This window comes from Salvelinus alpinus, chromosome 20 (genome assembly GCF_045679555.1).
Source record: "Salvelinus alpinus chromosome 20, SLU_Salpinus.1, whole genome shotgun sequence".
Classification (NCBI taxonomy): Eukaryota; Metazoa; Chordata; class Actinopteri; order Salmoniformes; family Salmonidae; genus Salvelinus; species Salvelinus alpinus.
In genome coordinates, this window is record NC_092105.1 from 39054916 (window position 1) to 39081466 (window position 26551).

The following is a 26551-nucleotide window of genomic DNA, read 5'->3' on the forward strand; positions in this document are numbered from 1 at the left end:
TACTACTGTACCTTTTTGAGTATGGCAATAAAGCAGAGGTCATCAGGTCACAATTCTCAGCGCAGGTATATTCTATGGAACAAGAATATTTTTCTAACTAAAGAGCAGTATTATAGTATAGAATAAAACCAATATTGTCCTGTTATTAATGATAGTTATCAAAGTTCACATTTCATTTTCTGTAACATTGCTGACTGTTTATAGTCCTGTTTATAATCCTTGCTTATGTCACTCAAACACCAAGGTATTGGACTCTTTATAAGCTTTCAAATGATTAAGAAAAATAAAAATCTAATGCAAATATAAATGGATGTCTTTGTGTGGAGCAATATTGCTTTCTTAGCACCGGATAACTACAATAGGACACAGGTTACTATGGTACATTCCGTTCTCTTCTAATTTCATTAGTTCCTTGGTCTGTAGAACATCACCACACAGGTGTGTAAATGCGTAGGACAAAAGGCCCTGAAGTTTGATGACTAATCTAAGGCAGCGAGACATATCTGAATTGTCCATCTAGAAATAAAAACACTGCACAACCCCTGTCAGCGAATACCTCACAGCAAGTTTTATTTATACATCCAAAAACAGATCAAATTATCACACTATATACAGATATTACATACAGTGTTTATACACATATTACATCATTTGTACACAAGAAAAATATACATAAAAATGTAAACCTTTGTATACAAAAAAATACCTTAGACAAATTAAACAAGGACCAATAAAAGGTGACTAGATTATTAGCTCATCCTATCATGTTTAAAAACAGTAATACAGTACATTCAATGAGTATAGGAATTTGTCAGCCATCTCTCAGATTTCAAGCGCCTACAGAGCCCCGTGGAGTTTGATCTATATCGTTGGTGGGGAGTCTAGCTGTGCAATGTCTCTAATCTCATGCTTTGTGAATACAGCAGTATCGCCTTGCTTGCGCAAATTTAAGACCACTTTCCAGCCCACCTAATTCCTAGGGGCTATACATCTAGGAACAACAATGGGGTGGTCAAGCAAAAGAAACAAACTTGAGTCTGCTCTGGTAATGTGTCTCTTTGGAACTGGGAGAAAGAACTAGGCCTTCAGTTGGAATTGGGACCTGCTCAGGTCTTAAAAATGTGTGTGTGCAGTTGACAGCTGTTAGTAATCCGTATCCTGACAAAATGCAAGATGCCTACTAGGCGAATCTCTGGCCTCTCTCAGTCCTGTTTAGAGCAGGTCAGCGATGTGCTCCAAATCCAAACTGATTACAGGTGCTGTTATGTATATCCCTAGTACTTGCAAAAAATAAATAAAAAAAAGGTTAAATGGTATGCAACGCTATGGTTGGATTTACTGCTACCTAGAGTGATCCAGTAGTAAATGAGGGAGAAATGTTGTGGCTTTGCACTCAGCTGTCAGATTGTCTCTCCATGCAATCCCAGTCTTTCAGCAGCAAATGCTTGCCAGAATGTAATAGCTATCAAAATTACTGTCTTACATAATTATAGATATTGTCTATAATTGACAGTGTACAGAAACATCGATCATTCCACTTAAGATAAATTAAGAGTTCTGATAGCCATTAAAACAAGAAAGGTTTCCACAAAAGTTTCCATCAAGCACTTTGCAAATGGCAAGATTATTTTTATTTTTTGTTTTACTTCATTTTCAATCCATTGCAACTCGTTAACTCACCAATAAAACCCACTGTAGAGATTTCTACCCTACAAATATATCTAATACTTAACACTGAGTATCTTTCAGTTAAAAAAATATATACCGAACCTCATGGTTTACTGCTGTAATAAGAGTTATTAAAAGCAGATAGGACAGAGTTGTCAGGTAGAGTCCATCCTCATTCCCTAACCAAACAGTTAACAGAGACCCATGCTTCATTGACCTTAATTCACCTGATAATAATTTTGTAGTACAACAGACAGTGCTATACCTCAGAAATGCTCATTGCACCAGTTTACATCAATGGTGTCACTACCACACAGACAGCTAACAGAGGGTTAAACAAGGGGGCCATAATTCCACATCCATATACACATCCACTGTATCCATATACACTGCTAGACTAGTGAAAGACAACGTTCTGGTCCTTTACTGGATGAGTTCTGATATTGAAGAGAACCACCCCCCCCCACTGGGTTCCTGAAGTAGAGAGTTTCTCTCTTAGGAGGGACCACATGCATGCATGTCCCTATAAAAACACCATTATTTAGCAAGACCAGAGAGCACCATGGAGAGTTGCGAACAATAAAGCCCCTGGATATGGCCATTACCCTTGCAATAACATTGACCCTTTTTTCCTTCGCTATGTGAAACTAAGTATGACCCAAGAGAAGCTACCTGACCTGGGCCCGGTTTCCCAAAAGCATCTTAAGGTTAAGTTCATCGTTAGAACTATAAGATCCTAACAATGAACTTAAGATGCTTTTGGCAAGCTGGCTCCTGTTTAGTGTTCTGTTACAGACACTCTATATCTCTACTCAAACAGTTTAGCCTTGATTTAGAACAAACTGTTTATGACACAGAGTTATACAGGCCCCAAAATATTTCTGGTCCACATTGGTATGGATTACATAATGAAGATACATAAAGTGAAGACTAATACAATACATTACACGACTGTGACCGAGTATGGCAATGTGTTTATTGCTTAAAGTAACAAGATTTACCTTCAAGTGTCTAATAGGCCACCCGTAAGGAGTTCCCCAAACAATGGTGAGGTCAAAAGACCTTTTACATTTGAGTAAACCGATAAAATACCAAATATATACAAAATATAAAAAAATGCTGTTTAAAAGTGGTTCGGCCAAATTCTGTGTCTGTTATGTCGTAGGAGGAGATGAGTCTACTTCATGATATTCGACAGAGCAATTTCCTCTGTTGCTTCATAATGGGTCACACACATAGATGCCTACAAAGGATCTACCCTAGAATCTCTTTCAAAGGTGAATGGAATGAGGAACAGATGAGGCGATGCAATGATCAGCAAGGCAGGTTATAGTTGAAGACTGTTAGACAGGACTAAACTGGCGATACAAAAAAAAACAAAAAAAACAAGACCACTAATTGAGGCTTTGTCACAGAATTCTCTAGCACTGTTGCGGTCACTATGATAGGAATAATCGCTCCTAAGGTACTTCCTCCAATGTTCCTCCACGTCAGTCCATGTTTCTACTGAGCGACCTCCCTCCACACAAACGCTGCCCAACATCTCCCCCTGCTGGTGAAACCCTCGAGCGGCATTCACATCAAACCACTGGACTCTTTGCATACCCTTTCAGATGGCCAAATGGCTATAACATCACCCAAATCATTACAGTTAAGGAATATCTGAAGTTGTGGAAATTCAGATAGTATAGTGCACCATTACCACATTTCACACTTGAAGTAGATGGAAAATGCATCGACTGTGGGTGAATGAGTGTCTAGAGTCCATGGTTTGACCGACTTGCTCTCAGTCACTGTGTGGAAAAGGGGGTGTTGCACTGTTGGCACTTGCAGCGGTGGCACTAGCTATGGAGAAGCCAGTGGGGGGCGCCGTGGAGCTGTGACTGGGCTGCACGTCCTTGGGGATGCCACTGTGGGAGGCCAGCTGGTGGCCAAAGGCAGCGCTGAACTGAGGGAGCTGCTGCTTAGACTGGGTGGAGGTCAGGAGGTCGCGTGGTGAGGGGTCGGGGGAAGCAGTCAAGCCCGTCAGGCCACTCTGGGGGATCGCTGAGAGGGCAGCCATGGGCTGCAGGGTCACAGAGTGGGAGGAGGAGGGGGGAGTGGAAAGAGAGGTGGATATGAGGTGGCCCTCAGGTCTGATGAGGTTGCCAAACTGTGTGGGGTCAGTGAGGGGCAGGTGGAGGTTGTTCCAGGAGGACTGCGGGGGGCCTGGTACCCCGCTCAGAGGGACCTCCAGAAGGAGAGGAGTCTCTGTCTGGAAGGAGGTGGCATGGGGGGAGGACATGTGGTCACTGTAGGGGGATGGCACATGCTCGCTGCTGTAATGGCTGCCCTGTGGAGACGAGGTGGGCACCTCAGGCTTGGCCAGGATGTTAGGCTGGTGTGTCCGGGGGAACGTTCGCTCTGACAGGGGGCTCTGTGCGACTGTGGGGGTGGTGAGGCTAGGCCCTGGGGGGGGGGCCTGGCCCTGGGCAGGGGGCTGCTGAGGTGACACCGCAGAGGAGAAGTGGCCCCCAGCAGAGTGCAGCAGGTTGTCCTCCAGCTCCAGGCTGGAGAAGTTCTCTGGGGGGATGCGGCCGTTGAGCAGGTCCCCAATCCCACCTGGCTGGACCCCTGGCCCAGGAAACACTGCTGCCATGACCCGATGGTCCACTCCGTCTGCCTGTGCCAGCTCCGCCATGGAGGTCAGGCACACCAGGGAGTCTGGGTAGGAGCCCATCAGCCCAGCCTGCAGTGCTCGCACCAGCTCCTCAGCCTCCTCCGTGGTGGGTAGCAGCTCCCCATTTTTACCTGAGGATATACACAACTTTCTTACCCACACCCTAGGAATCTACCAACAATCTCCCTTTCTCAAGAGATCAAGAAGAAATGGGAGTAAATAGTTGAGACTTCAGTTTATTCAGCAGACAAAGCTGATCAAATATAACAATTTTTGAAAAATAAACTATAAAAAGGCTGACATCACACACATGCTAAAAATACCCCCAATGGGAAAGTCTTAATCTAACGGAGGTTATATAGCAGGTCAAATCTAAAAGTATAAACTAACATTGATGATTAGGACCTTGAGCAGTGAAATCCATGACAATAAGCAAATGAAGTGTACCTTCAAACAAATCAAAGTCCTGCAGGTCGTCGGGGAGCCTGGGTAATACGTCCGAGAAGTCTTCCTGGTTAAGTTCGAGGTCGTTTGGAATGTCTGCCATGTCATTGGTGATGTCATCAGGAAGCTCATCAGTGCTCAGTTCGGGCGTCGAAGGACTCCTGCCACCAAGACAGCTTCATAAAATACAATTCTCAGTGTACACTGATAGGACTGTGCAGTCGTTTGTGACAATATATTGATTAGAGGTTGACCGATTAATCGGAATGGCCGATTAATTAGGGCCGATTTCAAGTTTTCATAACAATCGGAAATGTTGTATTTTTTTACACCTTTATTTAACTAGGCAAGTCAGTTAAGAACACATTCTTATTTTCAATGACGGCCTAGGAACGGTGGGTTAACTGCCTTGTTCAGGGGCAGAATGACAGATTTTTACCATGTCAGCTCAGGGATTCAATCTTGCAACCTTACGGTTAACTAGTCTAACGAGGAGCCTGCCTTTTACGCGAATGCAGTAAGAAGCCAAGGTAAGTCTTATAAAATCTTATAAAAAACAATCAATCAATCATAATCACTAGTTATAACTACACATGGTTGATGATATTACTAGTTTATCTAGCATGTCCTGCATTGCATATAATCGATGCAGTGTGCATTCGCAAAAAAGGACTGTCGTTGCTCCAACATGTACCTAACCATAAACATCAATGCCTTTCTTAAAATCAATACACAGAAGTATATATTTTTAAACCTGCATATTAGACTAAAAGAAATCCAGGTTAGCAGGCTATATTAACCAGGTGAAATTGTGTCACTTCTCTTGCGTTCATTGCACGCAGAGTCAGGGTATATGCAACGTCACTCGCTCTGAGACTTGGAGTAGTTGTTCCCCCTGCATGAGAACCGCTGCATCGAGGGTGGCTGATGTCGATGTGTTCCTGGTTTGAGCCCAGGTAGCGGCGAGGAGAGGGATGGAAGCTATACTGTTACACTGGCAATACTAAAGTGCCTATAAGAACATCCAATAGTCAAAGGTATATGAAATACAAATCGTATAGAGAGAAATAGTCCTATAATTCCTATAATAACTACAACCTAAAACTTCTTACCTGGGAATATTGAAGACTCATGTTAAAAGGAACCACCAGCTTTCATATGTTCTCATGTTCTGAGCAAGGAACTTAAACGTTAGCTTTCTTACATGGCACATATTGCACTTTTACTTTCTTCTCCAACACTTTGTTTTTGCATTATTTAAACCAAATTGAACATGTTTCATTATTTATTTGAGGCTAAATTGATTTTATTTATGTATTATATTAAGTTAAAATAAGTGTTCATTCAGTATTGTTGTAATTGTCATTATTACAATTGTTTTTTAAATATATATATATTTTTTTTTTTAAACAATCGGCCGATTAATCGGTATCATCTTTTTTGCCCCTCCAATAATCGGTATCGGCGTTGAAAAATCATAATCGGTCGACCTCTAATATTGATACTACTTATGTACATCTTTCCCTTTCAAGACGATTCGATACGCATCTAGATAGATGGGCTCCCATTTATACAGGAACCACAAGTCTTAGTTTGAAAAGATTCAGTGCAATTCTGTTTGACTTGAGAACAAATCGATGCGATTCGGTTCGATGCACTAACATTGGTTGCATAAAAACATTCATTATCCATTCTAAATTAAAATCTGCTGATGATGGAATTCATGAGCTGCGTCTCTCTGAGCTGCGTCTCTCTGAGCTGCGTCTCTCTGAGCTGCGTCTCTCTGAGCTGCGTCTCTCTGAGCTGCGTCTCTCTGAGCTGGGTCTCTCTGAGCTGGGTCTCTCTGAGCTGGGTCTCTCTGAGCTGGGTCTCTCTGAGCTGGGTCTCTCTGAGCTGGGTCTCTCTGAGCTGGGTCTCTCTGAGCTGGGTCTCTCTGAGCTGGGTCTCTCTGAGCTGGGTCTCTCTGAGCGGAGTCTCTCTGAGCGGAGTCTCTCTGAGCGGAGTCTCTCTGAGCGGAGTCTCTCTGAGCGGAGTCTCTCTGAGCTGGGTCTCTCTGAGCTGGGTCTCTCTGAGCTGGGTCTCTCTGAGCATGCGTGGGTGCTTGTATTAGTATCCTTGTGGGTACCGGAAATCCCTAAAAGTTCCCACAAGGATAGTAAAACAAGGAAAATGATCCCCATGTGGACATTTCCCACATCCCCATGAGGACAAAGGCTATTTTAAACTTGGGTTAGGTTTAGGGTTAGAATTAGGCTAAGATTGTGGGGAAATAGGATTTTGAATGGAAATAAAATGTTAGTTCCCCACAAAGAGAGTAAAACATATAACATATGTGTGTGTGTTTAAATGATGTATGTCAGGGATGGGCAACTTAGATGAGGGTGGGGGCCACAAAAATATCTAATCATGGGGGGCCGCAGTGGCTTTTACTGGTCTGCATACCCACATATGTAGATATGCTAAATTAGGGTTGGACTGAAAACCTACAGGACAGTAGATCTCCAGGAAGAGGGTTGGGCAGCCCTGATATACACGGATTGTTTAAAGCTGCAATATGGCACTTTTTGGGCGACCCGACCAAATTCACATTGAAATGTGAGTTATAGATCTGTCATTCTCATTGAAAGCAAGTCTAAGAAGTTGTAGGTAGATCTGTTCTATGTGCGCTATTTCTATGCTTCCTGTTCTTAAGGTTTGTTTTTGCATCTTTTACTTCCGGTTTTGTACAGCATGCTTCAAACAGCTGAAAATACAATATTTTTGGTTATTGAAAAGATATTTCACAACGGTTTAGATGGCACAATGATCCTCTAAACTTGTTTTGTCACAAACTGCAATTAGGCAAAATATTAGGATTTTAGCAACCAGGAAATGGCGGAGCGATTTATGCATATTGTACCTTTAAAGCAAATCTATTGCTGATCGTAAACCTGAACAATCAAAATAAAATATACTGTAAGCCCAGTTCAGCAGGTATAGCCAGATGAGAGCTGGTCAGCGCGCCAAGCTTGGCACAGTGCGCAGTTTGACTAGGCTACTGATATGCCTGTCAACAGTTACATGCTTAGTTCGACAATGAAGGAGAGGACGCGTCAGTTGTCACAAACGACTACGTAGAAGAAAGTAATATGAGCAACAAAACAAAATGATTAATCGGAGATTCGTAACATTTGAATCTATTTTCTGACCGATCCATGGATTGGTGTCCGTGGACCGAGGCAGTCATACCTTATCTTAAACATTTGAATCGGGGACAGATGCGTATCGTTACATTCCTAGTTAATACTAGAACTGAGAGAGGATGAGAGAGAGATTACGTGAGTGGGACAGACCTGATGCCAGCCTGGGTGGGCATGGTCAGGCTGGAGGAGGAAGGCATTCCCAAGTTCCCCTGGGGCAGAGCCGGCGGGATGGGCTTTTGGGGCCGCCATGGCCCTCTCCTCCTCTTCTTTTTGTGTTTCTTGGTGAGCGCCGGCGGTTTGCTCTTCTTCCGCGGCTTCCGCTGCTGCTGTTGCTGCACTCTTCTGTTACCATCCCCACGCAGGAAATTGTCCTATAGGAAAAACACATGTTCACAAGTATAGTAATACAGAGCAGATACTGTGCCATAGGTATTACAATAGCAACGCTCCAATTAACTGACTGAAGGGGAACTCACCATCTTTTTGGCATGCTCCTCACAGAGCGGTGTCTGATGCGTGATGTCAAACACAGGGATGGAGCATTGTTGTCCATCTGCAAATTTGGCTGTACAACTGGAGAAGAGCTGCTGGGAGCGATTCAACAGAACGTCTGCAGAGAAACCGTGAAGGAAACACTCCAATGGAAAAGATAGCACACAGTCATGTGTCAAAAACAGAACACATTATTTGAATCTGTTCGCTAAGTTGAAATAAAACAAGTTAAAAAGCCATATTCCCCAATAAATTACAGTTTAGCTATAAGAGTCCAGTGTGCCATGTAACTGATGTAAGGGGTTGGTGAAAAGGATACGCTGGAAGCAGTGTCGGGTGAAGGGTAGAGCTTGGCTACTGCAGGGCCGGCCCTTGGTGCTTCCAGTGCAGATTCCCGCCTCTGTCTCCTGCTGCCCCATCGCACTGAGCAGAGACAGACCCACTCTCAGGACACAACCACATCAACACTTCCTCAGCTATTCACAACACATCTAGCATATCAACACTCCCTCAGAACTCCCTTAGCTCTTCAGAACAGAATTATCATTACTGGGGACAGGTGCTTCTCCTGATCATGTGACCAACTGACCAGGAAAGACTTGAGTATCTAGGGCCTGGGCACTAGTTATAACTTACGTGACGAATTTTGGTAGATTATCCATTGACAGATGGTATTGAAGGAGACTAACCAGGCCCTAGGGAGTTTTGAGTCCAGTGTTGAGTGTGGGTACCTTGACGAGGTCTGGGAAACCTTGCGCAGCTCCTGGATCAATTGGCCAGCACAGTCAGGGTCTTTACTGGCGGCATGCAGCAGGGCTTTGCGGAAGGCATAGCGGTATCTCTTCTGGCGCATGGTTGCCCTCTCCTGCCTGCACAAGTGCTTGTATTTATCCTGGAGGTACGAGCACAGCCGCGCCAGACGTGTTCTCCGAGAGCTACCAGCATCTTCATCAGAGCTGTGATGGGAAAAAATAAACAGTCATAGCCTATCCATGTCTGACTACAATGAGAGCCTAACTATTAGCATGTGAGAAAGCAACATACACGTCCTGTGTGTGTCCTTCCTGTAGTCTCCAGGCGTTGTGATATGGTGGAACTCTCTCGGCCTCCACGTCATCATCCTCTGCACTGTCTTCAGACCAGTCCAACCCTGAAAGAAGATAGCCTGTTAGACCAGCTGGCCTCAGCAGCATAGTGTCAGATCATCTATATTACACAGACCCCATGTCCCACAACTAATAAGCCTAAAAAAAAAAAATTAAGTTATAAATGCCTTTTGTAAACTAACACGTAATAAATGCCTTTTGTAAACTAACACTTACACTTGTCTTTTCCTACTTAGCACTGACTATGCTGATACCTACTTTGAGGTACAAATGTACTTACTATGACTGAGATAAGTGGTTGTTCCACCTAGGTATCTTAAGATGAATGCACTAACTGCAAGTCGCTCTGGATAAGAGCATCTTCTAAATTACTCAAATAGATTTCCCCCCCCCCATTAATTGGTCTACTGACCAATCAAATCAGATATTTTCACATCAGATCAAAAGAACAATTACATAGTGAAAAAAATGTATCAGAATTGTGCTGCCTGTGTAAACTCTATTTAACATGGATAGGAAGAAGAGGTACCTAGATGAGGGAAAAGGTCTCCGTGCTCCTGATGTCTTTGGGCGCAGAGCTGTACCAGATGCTGTAACCTGGCCAGGCAGGCAGGGGGAGGTGAGAAGGCAGCTGGGTGCATGGCCACCATATGCCGCTGAGTGCTGTCCCAGCTACTGGATGGCAAGGGCGTGGCAGTGAACAGAGCTTTCCTGCTGAGGGGGGGACCAGAGGACTGCACCTGACTGGGAGCCGTGTTGGGGGGCAGCCCGACAGGCAGAAAGGCGGGAGTCTGAGGTGGAGCTGGCTTGCATAAAAAACCCTGCTGCTGTCCTGGGAGGACAAACGAGGGCATGGTGGAGTGCTGGGGGGGCTGGAGGAGTCCTGTCTGCTGTTTACGGGGGAGGTGAGGGTGGAGGGGTGAGGAGGGGTGCACACGGGGAAGAGGAGAGGGGCTAAAGTGCTCTAGAGGTGGTTGGAGAAAGTCAGTGTCGTGATGGTGGAGCTGGAGTTTCTGGCTGAGCACCAGCCGACTGTGTAGTTTCTTCCTGACGGCGGAGCCCTTCCGAGCAGCGCACTCTTCCCCGTTTGTGTCGTCCTCATAAAAGGCAAAAGGGTCCAGGATCTCCCCGTCTGGGAGGGGTAGGAGACGGGTACAGGGTGGAGAGGGTGGCAGCTCATCCAGGCCGTTGGAGGCCTTCAGGGCCAGCGAGGGCACAGTTATGTTAAGAGCCACTGACTCCAGGTGAGGTCGTGAGCGCATCTCCTCCAATGTATCATGCTTCTTCTTCCGCTCCTTCTTGGGGATAAACCCAAGAACTTGGAGGTGGCTGTTACAGTATCTGTGGAACACACAAACGTTTAACAAGCTGTTCACAACTATGACAGATGGGTCAATGACAAAAACCTACCGTCCTCAGTGCAGAGGACAACTTTCTATTGTATTGTCACACCTACCTGCGGTCCTCAGACTTGGGGATGGGGTTGGTGCACTGTTGGCTGTTGTACTTGGCCACATATTCACATTGCTTGAAGGGGGCAGTCTTATCCTCCAGAACATGACGGATACAGAAGGCATAGCCATTGAGCCTGCGCTGCTTGCAGAGCTTTGGGCTGTATGAGCACAATGGCTTATTGTCCACCTCCGAGAAGTGGATGTGTTTGCCCTCATACATCACGTGACTCTTGTCCTTGAGAACATCAGCTGATGGGAGAGGAAGATGCCAGGGGAAACCATAAGTCTTACATCATGCACAGTAATGCAGACTGCCCTGAATATGCAAACAAGACAAACACAAACAGACTGGGGGTACAGAAATAAACATTTACAGCTCCCCTGACTCTATAGTTTGACTTGTTAGCAACATCACCGTGCACAATTCAGGAATCAAATCAATAATTTGTTCATGAGGTACGCCAAATAGTCTACTAGCGTAAAACATGCACACATGACCGAAATAATCGGAGGATCTGTGGCATATGACTTCATGTTTGTTTAATTTGTTTTTTTAACCAATGCTGTAAAGGGACATTTTTGGCTTAGGGCAATCAGTTGTAGAAAGTACTGTAATGCTTCCCCATACCTGTGGCCACAGTACATTCATGCGCACGAGGATGCAGTCAGACTGAAGTTGCCCGTTACATGCAAATAGATACAGGATGTGGAAACGCTGTCCTGTATTGTCACTTTCAGAATGTCACCAGTTATTCCATTAGCTAGTTAACCTTGAATTAAACGAGGCTCTCATAAAAATATAACTATTACTAACATTATGATTAAAACTGAAGGAATAGCTAGCTAGCTAATACATGCACACTTCTTGAGCAAATTGAATTAAATAACGTTAAGTAAACTACGTGTCTAATTATCTACTAAACAGCCCGACAAATACTAGTTAGTTATCAAAACAAATAGTTAGATACCATATTTACCTACTTAGCTTACGTTAGCTAGCTAGCTCGGTTCGCTATCTAGCTAGCTACATTTCTTGGGCAGCTAGCTTGCTATCGTTAGTAGCTAGTTAACTAGCTACATTCTGGCCAATTTACACACCTCCGAAAAGTATTGGCATTGGACAGCAATTACAAATGTATATGTTAACGACATACTTTAACATCATACATAACTAGCTAACTAGTTACCTTATACACTCGCCACTGTAGCCTACTGTCTAGCGATATGGTGTTAGCTAACGTTAGCACATTAGTTAACATTAGCCAACTACGCTAAAAACACAAAAGTTGCGGTAGCCAGGAAACGGAAACATCAATATACACCAGAAAATGTCTATGAAATATTATGCTCCATTTTCAGTAAACTGAAATATATTTGATAGTATAAAAACATCTTCAGACTAGGATTTCACGAGAACCAAACATACGGCAAGGGGAGGCACAGAGGCCCGGTCAAAAAGGCCTTCAAAACAAAACATTGCATGCAAGTCATCTGATCATTTTCTGTTTAGAAAAATACATTTAGGTGATTAATGAAACGTTGTGAACGTATGTATATTATTTTACAGTTCATTAACCAGCTATAATTATCATATGTTGTGTGATACAGATAACAAATCAAACGTTTCAACATTAAACAATAAGGCCTACCAGACCTAATAATCCTAGGGCCTCGAGTAGCAAAGTCGTCCTTCTAGTCCTACGCCATAACCGGGCTCCCCAAAAATCGAAGTCGAGGCTGTGAAGAGGCTTCGCTTACCTTCAATTGGTATAGGCTATGTAGGGTATTCACTCCGGAAAGACTGTAGAAGTGCCAGAAGAATCAGCTTGCCTATTTGTGCATCAATAATCAATATTTTAGGATACTAATAATGCTCCTATTCGAATACAGTATAATTGAAAATACTGATGCATGTAAATTAGGTTTATCCACAGCAAATATTAGCAGTTGGGAGCTGCTGAGGATTTTAGCTCAGTCCACAGTAGACTCCTCACAGCACCACTACAGGCACTGCGGAGACATGACAACAGTCCACTGTACAACAACAACCTCTCTACCATATTGGAAATTCAACTTTGTATTAGCTACAGCAGTGAAGAAATGCAATTTTATGCATTGCCGAGTACATGCATGGCAATGCTAATTGGAGTGTAGAGTAGCTATAGTTATGCGCTTTGAAACAAGTTACATTTCCCTACTTATATCAACCTTATTATAACACGTCACGGTTCATTCTGGCAACGGCTGATATCACAGCATTCTTTATGAATGAGTTCTCTCTACCCTAGCTGCAACACTGTTGCCCAATGCTGATGCAGCTAGTACCCATCACGTCTATTCCTACTAACAGCTTGTAACTATACAAAGTTATAGGGGAACACAGCTTTAATGTAATACTCCACATGAAAGTATTCTTCTTTCCTTAGGAAAATAAGTCAAAGTTTGATTTTTTGTTAATTTCTCTGCTGTAGAAATTAACATTTCTGATAAGCATGCCTTATTTGGTTCGCAATGCACTTGTGACATTCTCACCAGCGCAATTTGGCCATTACAATACATGCATTTGTGGGTGTGTGATTATAAAGAAGTATTTCATGAAGGTTACAAATATGTACATTTAATCTATTTCAACAGTGTAATAAAAATATTTGTGATCACCGATATAAGCTGTGCTACAGTTTAGATTGTGCTGACCAATGGCTCTATTCAGGCTCTATCTCCAAAAATTAAGAAGAGTTTGTGCTTTACCATTGACTCCTAATGAAGAAAAATAGATTTATTACATTTATTCTTGTATACATTATCTACAAAGCAGCGTATTCTCAATCATTGGGGAAAATACAATCTATACACAATTCAAAGTGGTACGGTAATATACATAGAGGAAATAAATGATCTATGCCGTTGTCAGCTGGAAGACTGAAAGGTGCTTGTACTGCATTTGGTCATTAAGGGTATGAGGAAGTTGTGTGTATACTATAGCATAGGAAGTTGTGCGTATAGTTAGGAATGGAATAGGCATCTATTACAATAACTTTACTGCATAATAAATGTTTCTATGGATGTGCCACAGCTGTTGTTAAAGTGAGAATTGTATTAGGTACTGCATCTATTGCATTGACTTTACGACATACATTAATATATTTTTGTAGGTGTGCAAATTATTTCTATAGGTGTGTGAGAGTTAAACAGGCATCTATTACAATGACACTGTACGGCATATAGATACATGTCTATGGATATATGTAGGTGGTTGGTTATTTCTGCAAGTATGTGAGAGTTGGATAGACATGTTACATTTAGAGAGGAATGACCCTGAAAACAGAGCTTTAGCATATGGATGGTTCCTCTATAGCTTGGGCTCCTTCTGTTACAGCCTTCACACACTTAGCCATTGTCTGAGAGGCTCTGCTGATAGGATCTGTGGAGAAGTGAGAGATTTTAACACAACATTCACATACAGTAGTAAAGAAAAGACAGTCAGTAGGCCTGCCTCACCTGTCATGTAAAAGTCTCGAACAGTGAGCTGTGGAGGAACCAGAGGCTCTGTGAGGATGGTCTGATTCACAGCCTGAGGGAGAAGACAGAGACCATTAGTTTACAATCTAATTAACCATATGGAGCCGACACGAGGCACGAGAGTGTGTTTAAAAATGTAAAAAATAACATGTTCATAGGATAGGTTTTCCTCAGGCCAACTATTTTTCCTACTTCCTAAGAAGAACAATAACAATATTCTTTAGGGAGTTCCAGGGAAGACAGAGGCTTTTGTGTGGGTGTATATAGTATTATTGTATACTGTATATACTATATATATATATATATATAGTGTTACAACTGACCTTGGCCAGTTCATTTGCCTGCTTAAAATAGTTAGCCTCCTCTACGTCATCATAGCGCACCAGGTTGGGTGAAACCTCCGCCAATCTGTAACGCACCTCATCCATGGTCTCATAGGGCAGTGTCAGTCCAGCAAGCTATAGAAAAACGCCAACACAGTTAAGTCATGAAATTGCTACTGAACACATTCACTGACTGATAAGTGCGGTGAACCAGTAGTTTACCTCAGATATGGCACGGATGATCTTCCAGTCCTCCCTGGCCATGCCTGGAGCAGTCACAGCCAGCCTAGTCTGTTGGGCGCGCCCCTCAGTGTTCACATAGGTGCTACATTTCTCTGTGTACGCTGCTCCAGGGAGAATGATGTCAGCCATCGTCGCCCCAGCGTCTCCATGGTGCCCTGTGTAGAGTTATGAAACAAAAACGACATTCAGTCTGGCGCAAGACTCACTTAAAGATCATGGATATTATTGTTGAAATTCTGCACACCAAAGAATAGTGTTATGTCTCTGTTGTGGAGGAGCTTTGCTGACCCTGATAAATGATGAAGCTGTCCTTTGCCAGGTCTTGGCGGGTGATGCAGCCAGCATCGGCCCCAAGGAGGAACAGGACTTTGGGAGGATTCTTCCTGATGGCCTCCACGCCTGGCTTGTACCCAAGATCCAACGCAGCTACTTGACTGGCCACCCTGTAGTAAGAAACAGACAACAAAAAAATACGGATTTGCTGTGAAAACTAATAAAAACAAATTCTACATCAATCTAAATGTGAGATCAAGTACAGTAGTAGTTATTACCTGTGAAGCACATTGAGAACCTTCCAGCTTTCCTCCACTCCACTGCTGACACGGGCATTCTGAGCAATGGTAGACACTGCTGCGTGTATTGCACCCCCATCCTCTCTCTGCAGGGAACCACTGCCCAACACCACTACAGGACGCTTTGCCTTGGCAAGAACCTGGGAACGAGATTTTAAATAACTGTTGATGTAGCAAATTCTCAATGACAGCACTAAGTGGCCGACCATGAGAGATCTGTAAATAATACATGACTACCTTAGAGAAGGGGTGAGTCCCAGCAGCTATTTCCTGCAGGACCTTAGCAGACACCCCAAGATGATCGTATGTGTAGGTCAAGTCCACCTCCTGCCCCACCAAGGCTACCTGCAGCTCGTTATGAAGCCAACTACCCACGGTACAACATGAAGCATGCATACCAGTCATCTCAATGGTGTAAACATGTTTTAGATTTATAGTTTCCACTTAAAGAGAGTGCGTAAATCAGGAGCTGGATGCTGCACACAGCTCTGACAGTTTACATGCTAATTGAGATGCCAGTGATTTTTGTCAGCACTTAAATCCCATCCCAACTATACCTCTTCCTGATGCGTGCGTTGAAAAGTGGTGCCTCATAGCGTGGGTTGGTGCCAACTAGGAGCAGCAAATCAGCCTCTTCAATGCCAGCGATGCGGGAATTCAGTAGGTAGTTTGAGCGCAGGTCAGAACTATAGTAAATAGAACCCAAATCAGGAATGTTCCACTGAGGTCTTATCTTAACTAGCTCTGTACCACTGTATTCCCCTCAGGCTCAGCCTTGCCTTACCCAGCCCCAGCCATGGGGAAGATCTCCTCAGTACATAGGCTGTCACTATTCAAGCGGTTCAGCATGTCTTTCAGGGCGATTAGAGCCTCTGCATCCACCATCCCTCCTACAACGGCCGCTACACTGGTGCCTTGGGCTCCTTGCAACTGCAAAAGTAAACACTGATGTAATAGGCTACTCGTGTCTACACACCATTTAAAAGACTTGCACACAAACACAAGAACATCAACATGGAAATGCATGAATCACAACAGATCAAACTACATCTCAGGTCATGAAACACTGTGGATAAACTGTTCTCTCGTTGCTGATAAACTTTTTTTTTTTTAAATGTTTTTAATTGAACTTTTATTTAACTAGGCATGTCAGTTAAGAACAAATTCTTATTTACAATGACGGCCTACACCGGCCAAAACCAGACGACGCTGGGCCAATTGTGCACCACCCACATAACATGGAGGAAGGTCCGACTGTAAACAGAAACGTTCAATATGCCACAAATATCACATACCACCCCAGCCACTCTAGTCAACACATCCTCCCAGGAAGTGGCCACCAGCTGTCCAGACGCATCCTTCACCATGGGCTGAGTGAGGCGCTGCCGCTTCAGCCCATCGTAGGCAAACCTGCCATCGAGGGAGAGAATGAGTTCACTGTTAATTCAGACAGACAAGGGAAAGCAGTGTGGTTTTGACATGAGCTGGTCCTCAGCTTACCTGGTCTTATCTGAGATCCACTCCTCATTGATGTCCTCGTGGAGACGGGGCAGAATCCTCATGACCTCACCACCCCGGGTGCTCACCACGATGTTGCTGCCCACCGCATCCAGCACGTCAATGGATTCAGTCTTCCTGTGAGGAGAGAAAGGTTAGTTGATAACCAACAAGGTCTATATACTACTACTTGGATTCCATTTCAAGAGCTGGCTTGTATTGTATTCAAAACAACATACTGTAATGCACATACCTGGTCTCCCAGGGACGGGAAGTGAAGGCATACGGCTTGGAAGTCAGTGCTCCCACAGGGCATATGTCAATTACATTCCCAGACAGCTCCGACATGAACATCTTCTCCACATAAGTGCCAATTTGCAAGTCATTGCCCCTTCCAGTGGTTCCCAGATCCTCCACACCTGCAATCTCACTGGCAAAGCTGCAAAGATGGAAAACATTATTTAGCACATAGATATCGGTCCCCTTTTGAAATTATTAGTATAATTAATCCTTCCAAGGTGGACCATGATTACTAGTCTGACTCACCGGACACATCGGGTGCACTGGATACAGCGGGTCATGATGGTCTTGATGAGAGGACCAATGTTCTTGTCCTCCACAGCTCTCTTGCTCTCCAAGAAGCGGCTTCGGTCACTGCCAAACTGCATGGACTGGTCCTGCAGTCAGCACACAATGGCAAAAACATGTTACTTTTACAAGTCCAATGCCAAAAACCTCATTACCAGTTCCTTTCACTTGATGAATCATCATCATTACTATCCTCTTCAAGAGGAGATTTAGAAGTTCTAGGAAACAACGATGACATATTTTTACCTGAAGGTCACATTCTCCCCCCTGGTCACAGATTGGGCAGTCTAAAGGGTGATTGGCCAACAGGAACTCCATCACACCCTCTCTACCAGAAGAGTGTAAAAATAAAAATGCTATAGTACTGGTGATGATTACCAAATAAGAAGGTAATGAAAAAGGAGTATGTGTTTGCAGGTGATTCTTCCTACCTAGCTTTCCTTGTTTTGTCAGAGTCAGTTAAAATGTTCCAACCCTTCATGACTGGCATGGCACATGCTGCCACTGGCTGTAAAGAGATGTGCATGTGTTAATATTAGAATAAGAGTGTACATCATAAACAAGGGTACAAGTACATGCCAGCCAATTGAAAAGCTTCAATAAACAATAAGAACATACCTTTGGAGCTTTCTCGATCTCCACGAGACACATCCGACAGTTCCCTGCAACTGACAGGCGCTCATGGTAACAGAAGCGAGGAATCTGCACTCCCACCTTTTCACATGCCTAAAACAAGATATCAATAAAGTCTAGCGTAATTGCCAAAGCAGTTACTCTGTATAAACATCTGACAAGACATTATATTCTAGAGTCAAGTATTTGTCAAATATTAGTGATTAGAGCCCCTGCTACCTGCAGCACTGTGGTTCCTGGTTCCACCATGAGTGGCTTCCCATCCACAAATACCTCCACCAGGTTACTGGCTGCTGCTGTAGCTGCGTTGTGAACTATAAACACATAATTTTTTTTAAAACACAGTCTACATACTTGTATCTAAAACCACCCTCCATCTTACTCTTTGTATTTCACACAATGGCATAGACTTTATTATCCCAATTTTAAATTGAACTAATGAATTATGTAGTGCGCCATCACAATAAAAGGCCCTTTTAACAAACCACCTGCACTAAATTGAGCAGATCGGATATCACCATTCCAGCCAAACCCTGGCAATTCTGTTATCCTGCAGATAATCCGTGACAAGAATAAAGTAACAAGGACAACATGGGCACATGTGCCATACGAATTGTTCACATCTTATTCCTTCATGTATAATAACATATCATGATATTATTAATACTGTTGGTAAATGTATGAGGCCTACCATTTTTTGTGATTGCCACGCTCCCTGTAGAGTGAGCGACTCCGAGAGCCCGACTCACCCCAGGTAGACGCAACATGCTGAAAACGAAAATATGTACAGGTAAAATAGCCAACTAAAAAGGTCATTTCATCAACTTTACTTGCCATTTAGAAAGTGCAATCACTTCCATATTTGCAAGCAGCATCACCTGATATTTGTGTATAAAAATTGCTTGTGTGTTCAGACATACGCTAAGTACGCAAGTGATGCATTTGGCATTAACCCGTCTCTCAGATTAGACAGGAATAAAAAGATTAACGTTAGCTGTGTAAATAGCCAGCTAACGTTAGCTATAAAGTAATCATTCACATATTTATTTGTAAAGCTACATAGCAGTTGCGTATTTATAATAAGAAAACAACAGCTTGCAAATGCATAACTGCTATCCCTGACAACACTGATCCTTTATTTTACTATGGCCATGACCCATCTATACTAAACCGCTAACGTTAGCTATCTATTTTTACAACCGTCGTACTTCGTGGTGCTTTGTCCTAAACTAGTCATGATGGATTTCAAAACACCTTCAAATATCACATTCCTCTTATACTTTTAAAATGTAAACACGAGAGCAGTCATTGTAAGTCCTTACCTTGCCACTAGCATCGGCAGTACCCCAATGGACACCACTGACTGCGCACTTTCTCTATTCAAATGCGACACGATTTGGTAATTCCCGTAATATATGCCGCGTTCAAAACAACTGGGAACTCGGAATTCTCCGACTTCAGTGCGTTCAAGACAACTGGGAACTCGGGAAAAAAAGTGCTCCGACTGGGAAAAATCGTTTTGAACGGTCATCCAACTAGGAATTCCAAGTTGGAAACTCCGGCATCTTTCTAGAGCTCCGATTTTCCAACCTGAAAAAAACCGACGTCATGCTTTGACCTCGTTCTTTTCCAAATTCCCAGTTGTCTTGAAAGCATCATCCTAATGTAGCCTAATAATGTTGCCATTTGGTCAATACATTACCATATCTCTATGGGGATGCATTCAGTACCTAAAAAGACAGCCTCTCAACAATAAACATTGTTGCTACCATGTTGTTGTCATGTTGTGTTGCTACCATGCTGTGTTGTCATGTGTTGCTACCATGCTATGTTGTTGTTTTAGGTCTCAATATGTAGTGTTGTCTCTCTTGTCGTGATGTGTGTTTTGTCCTATATTTTAATAAAATGTATTTTTAATCGCAGCCCCCGTCCCCACAGGCCTTTTGCCTTGTGGTAGGCCATCATTGTAAATAAGAATTTGTTCTTAACTGACTTGCAGAGTTAAATAGAGGTTCAATAAAAATCAATAAATAAAAATAAATTATATGAGTATTTTCCAATCTGTAAATTAGTAGTAGCTGAACTACTAGTCTTTTATAAATCTGATTTCTTTGCATGTGAGAACTTCAGACATTCTCCCTAGCTGAGCAATTCATTTCCATCCAGGACATGCAACTGGATTTGCTTCCCTGAGATGCACTTGACTATAAAATGGCTTTTCATTCCTATCTCTATTCAGTTTAAATCCCCAATTAGGTGTCCAAAAATCCCAATCTGGTTTCATTCATTCCAGATTATTTTTCAACAACACCCCTCATTTGCCTAATAAATTAATCTGAATCAAATGTCAATAGCCCACTATTCCAAGTGTTGTGTCAAGGTATTGGCAGAAGAAATGGGGTGATTAATACAACAATGATACAGTTGATGTTTCCTCAGGCCATGGTTCCAGATGTGGACCACATTACCCAACCAATCTCAACTCATCTGGGTTTGTTTACCAATAACATTTACATTGACAACAACGGGACTGAGCTTCAGGAAGACAGCAGTTAGGATTAAGTGATATATTGGAAATCCACATATTTGAGAGTGGAGAGTGGCAACACACTCTCTAGCTATAATTGAATGCGTATTAGATGTTCACGTCTTCTTGTGTATTCTTCTTTGATCAACTACGCATGTGGTATGTTTATTCCATCCTCAGTGTACTCTAACCTTAATGAGGTTACAGGCAATATCCTGTTAGTTCCCTGGAGATTGAGCACCACTTTATATAGCAGCACTCCTGGCACTGCTTCCCTATAACAGATGCAATAAATATTTAAACACACTACCAATAAAGATAAGGGATTGGATTTATTGTGTATTCCTTTGACTCAAATATATTAGAATTAACAAATAAATTGCATTTCAAATTTCCCTCATAGATTGCAAATTCCCACACAGTGAAAGCAATGTGAACACTATTTGAAAATGTAATGTAAACATAAGTGATTCATTTATAGATTTATTATAATTTGAGAAGGAAATAAAGGCCAAATAGAATTTGGTTCTTGTGTACACCAGCCATACACTCAAAAAAATGCTGGGTTAAAAACCCCGGGTCAGATCAGAAAACTGGAGGCGTGGCCTAGTAGTAGCGTGGATTTTATATAGATATTTTTGGCCACCCACGAGAGTAAATGTTGTAAATGAGAACTTGTTCTCAACTAGCCTACCTGGTTAAATAAAGTTTAAAAAAATAATAATAATTACGGTTAATCTGTTCTGTTGTATTGTGTGTATACCTTCAGGTTGAGTAGTGACACTTTTGTAGCTTAATAAATTAAGTTGTTCAAGTGCTGATGCATATCCCAATGTTTGGATAGTTAAATAATGTTATTAATTTCATATTCAAATATGTAATGTACAAAAATATTAAAGGGATGTCTTTATTATAAGTGTACCAAACATAACATGATGAACAGGAATGACATTTACTCTCATGAAAGCCATGCCTCTTGAAAATAACCTATGGATTACATTAAAAAGACATCTGCTGAGTCAACCCAGCATGGAAGTGAATAGTCCCTGTGTCCAAGAAAGCGAAGGTAACCTGCCTAATTGACTACCGCCCCATAGCACTCACGTCGGTAGCCATGAAGTGATTTGAAATGCTGGTCATGGCTCACATCAACCACATCATCCCGGAAACCCTAGACCCACTCCAATTCACATACCGCCCCAACAGATCTACAGATGGCGCAATCTCAATTGCACTCCACACTGCCCTTTCCCACCTGGACAAAAATAACACCTATGTGAGAATGCTGTTCATTGACTACATCTCAGCAATCAACACCACAGTGCCCACAAATCTCATCACTAAACTAAGGACCATGGGACTAAACACCTCCCTCTGTAGATGGATCCTGGATGTCCTGACGGGCCACCCCCAGATGATAAGGGTAGGCAACAACACATCCGCCACTCTGATCCTCAACACTGGGGCCCCTCTGGAGTGCGTGCTTAGTCCCCTCCTGTACTCCCTGTTCACCAACGACTGTGTGGCCAAGCACGGCTGTGTGGCTCTAACACCATCATTAAGTTTGCTGACGACACAACAGTGGTAGGCCTGATCATAGACAACAATGGGACAGCCTATAGGGAGGATGTCAGAGACCTGGCAGTGTGGTGCCAGGACAACAACCTCTCCCTCAACGTGAGCAAGACAAAGGAGCTGATCGTGGACTACAGGAAAAGGAGGGCAGAACACGCCCCCATTCACATCAACGGGGCTGTGGTGGAGCGGGTCGAGAGTTTCAAGTTTCTTGGGGTCCACATCACAAGCAAACTATCATGGTCCAAACACACCAAGACAGTCGTGAAGAGGGCACGACAACACCTTTTCCCCTGCAGGAGACTGAAAAGATTTGGCATGGGTCCCCAGATCCTCAAAAATTTCTACAGCTGCACCATCGAGAGCATCCTGACCGGTGGCATCACCGGCTGGTATGGTAACTGTTCGACATCCAACCGTAAGGTGCTATAGAGGGTAGTGCGTATGGCCCTGTACATGACTGGGGCCAAGCTTCCTGCCATCCTTAACAGCTTCTACCTCCAAGCCATAAGACTGCTGAACAATTAATCAAATGGCCACCCGGACTATTTACATTGACCCCCCTTTGTTTTACACTTCTGCTACTCGCTGTTTATTATCTATGCATAGCCACTTTACCCCTACCTACATGTTCAAATTACCTTGACTAACCTGTACCCCTGCACATTGACTCGGTACCGGTACCCCTTGTATATAGCCTTGTTATTGTTATTTTATTGTGTTACTTTTCATTTTTTTATTTAATTTAATTTAGTAAATATTTTCTCAACTCTATTTCTTGAACTGCACTGTCAGTTAAGGGCTTGTAAGTAAGCCTTTCGCGGTAACCTGTTGTATTCTGTGCATGTGACTCATAAAATTTGACTTGATTTGAAAAGTGTTAGTGCTCAACCTTAACAGGTGATGACAAGAAAACAGAACAGATTAACCGGAATGACATTTGCCCTCACATGTGGCCAAAAATAACTATCTAAAAACCACACCCCTACTAAGTCAAGCCTCCAGTCTTCTGGTCTGACCCGGTGGATCATAGCTCAATAACCGAGCATCAACAACCCAACCTTTCTCTTTTAAAGAAAACAATGGGTTGTTTGTGACCCAACTGGCTGGGTCAAAATAACCCAACATGTGTTCTGTCCAATATTTACCCAAATGTTTGTTTTGTTTTTAACCCAGCATTTTTTATAGTGTATAATAACAGAGAACACTATAACAGGAAATTAGCTTAGAAAGGAAAACATACCTTTTCAATGTAAAATATTCCTAAGGGAAAGAGAAGGCCTACTGAGATTTGCACATTTCCATCAGGGTTAAACTTGGATTTGTTTAAAGATCGAAATCTAAATACAAAGTGTTTATGAAAATGGTAGATCTGCTTCTAATAATTCCTGTTCCAGAGGCTGTGGGGATGGTTGGCCCCCTTTCCTGTTTGTTTTTGGGGTAATTAGGATCAGATTATTCTTTCAAATCATTAAAGTTACCTCTTTTTCCCTATACTTTTAGTGCACGACTTTACTCAGGTTTTCCACTGAGGGCAATTTACAGTCAACAGAAGTTGGCACTCTGAGTAATTGCTGCTTGGAAATATCCAACTGAAACAACTAGCAGAAATGTTACACTGAAGTAGAATATAAAATAAGTCACATCTGGTAAAATAATGGTCAGGCTGGCTCTCAAAGGTAAAATAGCAGTTCTTGTTGATTTCTGCTTTACAGGTAACTGTGGGTTTAGGAAGTACTGCATTATAATCATACAGTTGATGATTCTGTGGGCTCCTCTGGTGGAGGGATGTCTGAAGGACTGATGTCTGCTACAGTCACCGATTCAGTTGCAGAGATGGACTGGCTGAGCTCCCGCAGATAACTCTTTGTGATGTCCAGACACGAGCGCTTCAGGAGCTGGCGAACCTTCTTGCCCACCAACATGTAGAGGAGAGGGTTGACACAGCTGTTGAAAAAGGCTAAGCTAGTAGCAAGAGGAAAGCCTGTCTTCAGAACAGTATGTAGAAACATTGAAGAGTGCATGGAAAGCTCCATTAAACTAAAGGTATGGAACGGTGCCCAGCAAAAAAAGAAGGCCAGAATGACAGCGGAAACTGTTTTAGAGAAGCTGGATAGGCGCACAGAATCTTCAGACTGGTGGACTTTGATTGCCAGGAGAATTCCAGTCACACAGATGGCACTGAAGGGCAGTAAGAAGCCCACTGCTGTACGAACGGCCACCAGCGTGATATGTATCATAGCAGCTGTATGTCCATCCTGGACATTGAAGTTGTTGAAGCACACCACCCTGCCATGTATGTGCATAGTGTCACGGAATATCAGAGTAGGGTGGCTCAGTAGAGCAGACACCCCCCACACACAGCCACATACGATCCAGGCTCGCCGTATAGTGCGACTCCTCTGAGACCAGCTAAGGTGGACCAATGAGACATACCTGTCTAGACTGAGAATCATGAGGAAGAGCACACTGGCGTACATGTTCATCACAGACACAAACGAGTTGAGTTTACACATGACCAGCCCAAAGGACCAGTGGAAGTCTCGAAGAACGTAGTCGATGGAGAAGGGCAAAAAGAGCACAAACACAAAGTCTGCGATAGCCATGTTCAGCAACCATATACTGTTCACTGTCCGTTTGCTTTTAAATGCCGTCACCCATATGACTATTCCATTTCCAGTGACACCGAGCACGAAGGAAATACTATATATGATAACTGATATGATGTGCATAGCCTCCTTCTGAGAGTATCCACCTTTGACCTTTTCTTCTTCCAAGTCTCCATACTCCAGATAATCGTAGGTGTAATTGTCATAGTCTTGCGAGGATTCTTCCATTACTGCAGCGCTACTACCTTTGTAAGCAGAGGTCCTGTAAGAAAGAAAAAGCAATAAGACGCAGTCCTTCAATATGTGTCATTTGTTTTGTCAGTTAAAATGTAAGTTGCGTTAAGTTGCTCTTGTACTTCTGTAGTCACCCTGTAATTACTCATGTTGATAACGTGTTAACACAATATTTTTAATTGCCGTGTACAATACAACATGCAGATGTTCCGCAAAAGAGATATTGTTGTCATTAATAGCCCATTATGTTTTTACATCATGGCTTCTCACCTGGTACTGCAAATATCCCTGCACTTCTTTTACACAAAATTTGCTTTTGTTAGTGTCCTGGTCACAGTTCCTCCAGTTGTTTGAAAACTGAAATTTAATTACAGCTGGGTCCTTATCCTGGAAGAGTGTCATCATTAGTGAGCTGACATGAAAAAGAGGGTAGGTGGAGTGCCCACACCCTTCACACTCACACACACACGTGCACGCACACACACCCACAACACGCACACACACAGTGTCACACATTGTTAAATCATGACTACATCCTGCTTATCTGTTTCTTCCGGGCCTCAACGTGAACTTATGTGACCCGTAAACACAATAAATCTTCAGTACAAACGGACCTCCAACCCACAAAATTGCACACAACACAGTCTCTTCAGTCTAACATCGGCCTTAAAGGTCTATGGTCAGATAAACTGAAGGCAACAGTAGTAAAACTCAAAAGCTAAAACACAATGACAACAGAATTTAACTGTAGGCATAATTCAAATATGTTTTGTTTTAAAATAATTTGCCACATGATACAGTACTTGAGTTATGAATCTACTATTAACATATACGTTCGTGATGTATGTTCTATATACATATAACTATTTAATAAGTAATGTTAAGGTCAGTCTGAATGATCAGAAAAAACTGCATCTGATATTTTGCGATTTTGCTATCCATTTTCTTATGCGTTATCCAACACCCATGAAAGCCTCCTAGTCAACATACTGTATGCATACCTCCCAGTTGCTTCTCTATGTCCCGCGAACCGCCTCGGAGTCGAAATCACCCAAACGAAAACTTTCAGAGTTAAAGCAGCATAAAATAGTTAGGCTCTCACTAACTCTCACTATTTTACAATTTGTCTCACTGAGTGATAAGTTTAATTGAAATTCCAAACTCCATCCCTATGTTATTACTGGGGTTGGAGTATCGTTTATGTTCGAGTATCCTCGTTAGAGTCT

General features: G+C 42.8%; 3 protein-coding genes across 8 annotated transcripts; all 3 read right to left on the reverse strand.

Annotated features, from left to right (window-relative positions):
- Positions 1 to 3306: 3306 nt before the first annotated feature.
- LOC139546824 (INO80 complex subunit D-like) lies at positions 3307 to 12901 on the reverse strand. Of its 3 annotated transcripts, none has more exons than XM_071355656.1 (10): positions 12764 to 12901; positions 11008 to 11254; positions 10081 to 10892; positions 9490 to 9595; positions 9177 to 9401; positions 8765 to 8868; positions 8430 to 8563; positions 8104 to 8324; positions 4775 to 4932; positions 3307 to 4458 (listed from the first exon to the last, which is right to left on the reverse strand). In XM_071355656.1, exons 2-10 carry the CDS (start codon positions 11223 to 11225, stop codon positions 3455 to 3457), a joined length of 2982 nt encoding a protein of 993 aa, XP_071211757.1. In that variant the 5' UTR covers positions 11226 to 11254; positions 12764 to 12901; the 3' UTR covers positions 3307 to 3454. The 3 variants fall into 3 exon arrangements, with proteins under 3 accessions (XP_071211757.1, XP_071211755.1, XP_071211756.1); XM_071355654.1 differs by having other exon boundaries at positions 8089 to 8324; XM_071355655.1 differs by having other exon boundaries at positions 8089 to 8324; positions 12660 to 12796.
- An 859-nt stretch (positions 12902 to 13760) lies between these two features.
- On the reverse strand, positions 13761 to 19802 carry LOC139546825 (NADH-ubiquinone oxidoreductase 75 kDa subunit, mitochondrial). 3 transcript variants are annotated; one of them, XM_071355660.1, is made up of 19 exons: positions 19703 to 19802; positions 19072 to 19148; positions 18600 to 18694; positions 18366 to 18473; positions 18179 to 18255; positions 17994 to 18075; positions 17706 to 17836; positions 17413 to 17598; positions 17163 to 17297; positions 16958 to 17072; positions 16447 to 16592; positions 16220 to 16348; positions 15900 to 16029; positions 15642 to 15802; positions 15379 to 15533; positions 15070 to 15245; positions 14908 to 14982; positions 14504 to 14576; positions 13761 to 14426 (listed from the first exon to the last, which is right to left on the reverse strand). In XM_071355660.1, the coding sequence occupies exons 1-19, from the start codon at positions 19714 to 19716 to the stop codon at positions 14335 to 14337; spliced, it is 2157 nt and encodes a 718-aa protein (XP_071211761.1). In that variant the 5' UTR covers positions 19717 to 19802; the 3' UTR covers positions 13761 to 14334. The 3 variants fall into 3 exon arrangements, with proteins under 3 accessions (XP_071211761.1, XP_071211760.1, XP_071211762.1); XM_071355659.1 differs by having other exon boundaries at positions 14848 to 14982; positions 19703 to 19800; XM_071355661.1 differs by lacking the exon at positions 19072 to 19148 and having other exon boundaries at positions 14848 to 14982; positions 19703 to 19735.
- A 3429-nt stretch (positions 19803 to 23231) lies between these two features.
- On the reverse strand, positions 23232 to 26551 carry cmklr2 (chemerin chemokine-like receptor 2). Of its 2 annotated transcripts, XM_071355663.1 has the most exons (3): positions 26327 to 26464; positions 25596 to 25712; positions 24085 to 25353 (listed from the first exon to the last, which is right to left on the reverse strand). In XM_071355663.1, exon 3 carries the CDS (start codon positions 25317 to 25319, stop codon positions 24231 to 24233), a length of 1089 nt encoding a protein of 362 aa, XP_071211764.1. In that variant the 5' UTR covers positions 25320 to 25353; positions 25596 to 25712; positions 26327 to 26464; the 3' UTR covers positions 24085 to 24230. The 2 variants fall into 2 exon arrangements, with proteins under 2 accessions (XP_071211765.1, XP_071211764.1); XM_071355664.1 differs by lacking the exon at positions 25596 to 25712 and having other exon boundaries at positions 23232 to 25353; positions 26327 to 26551.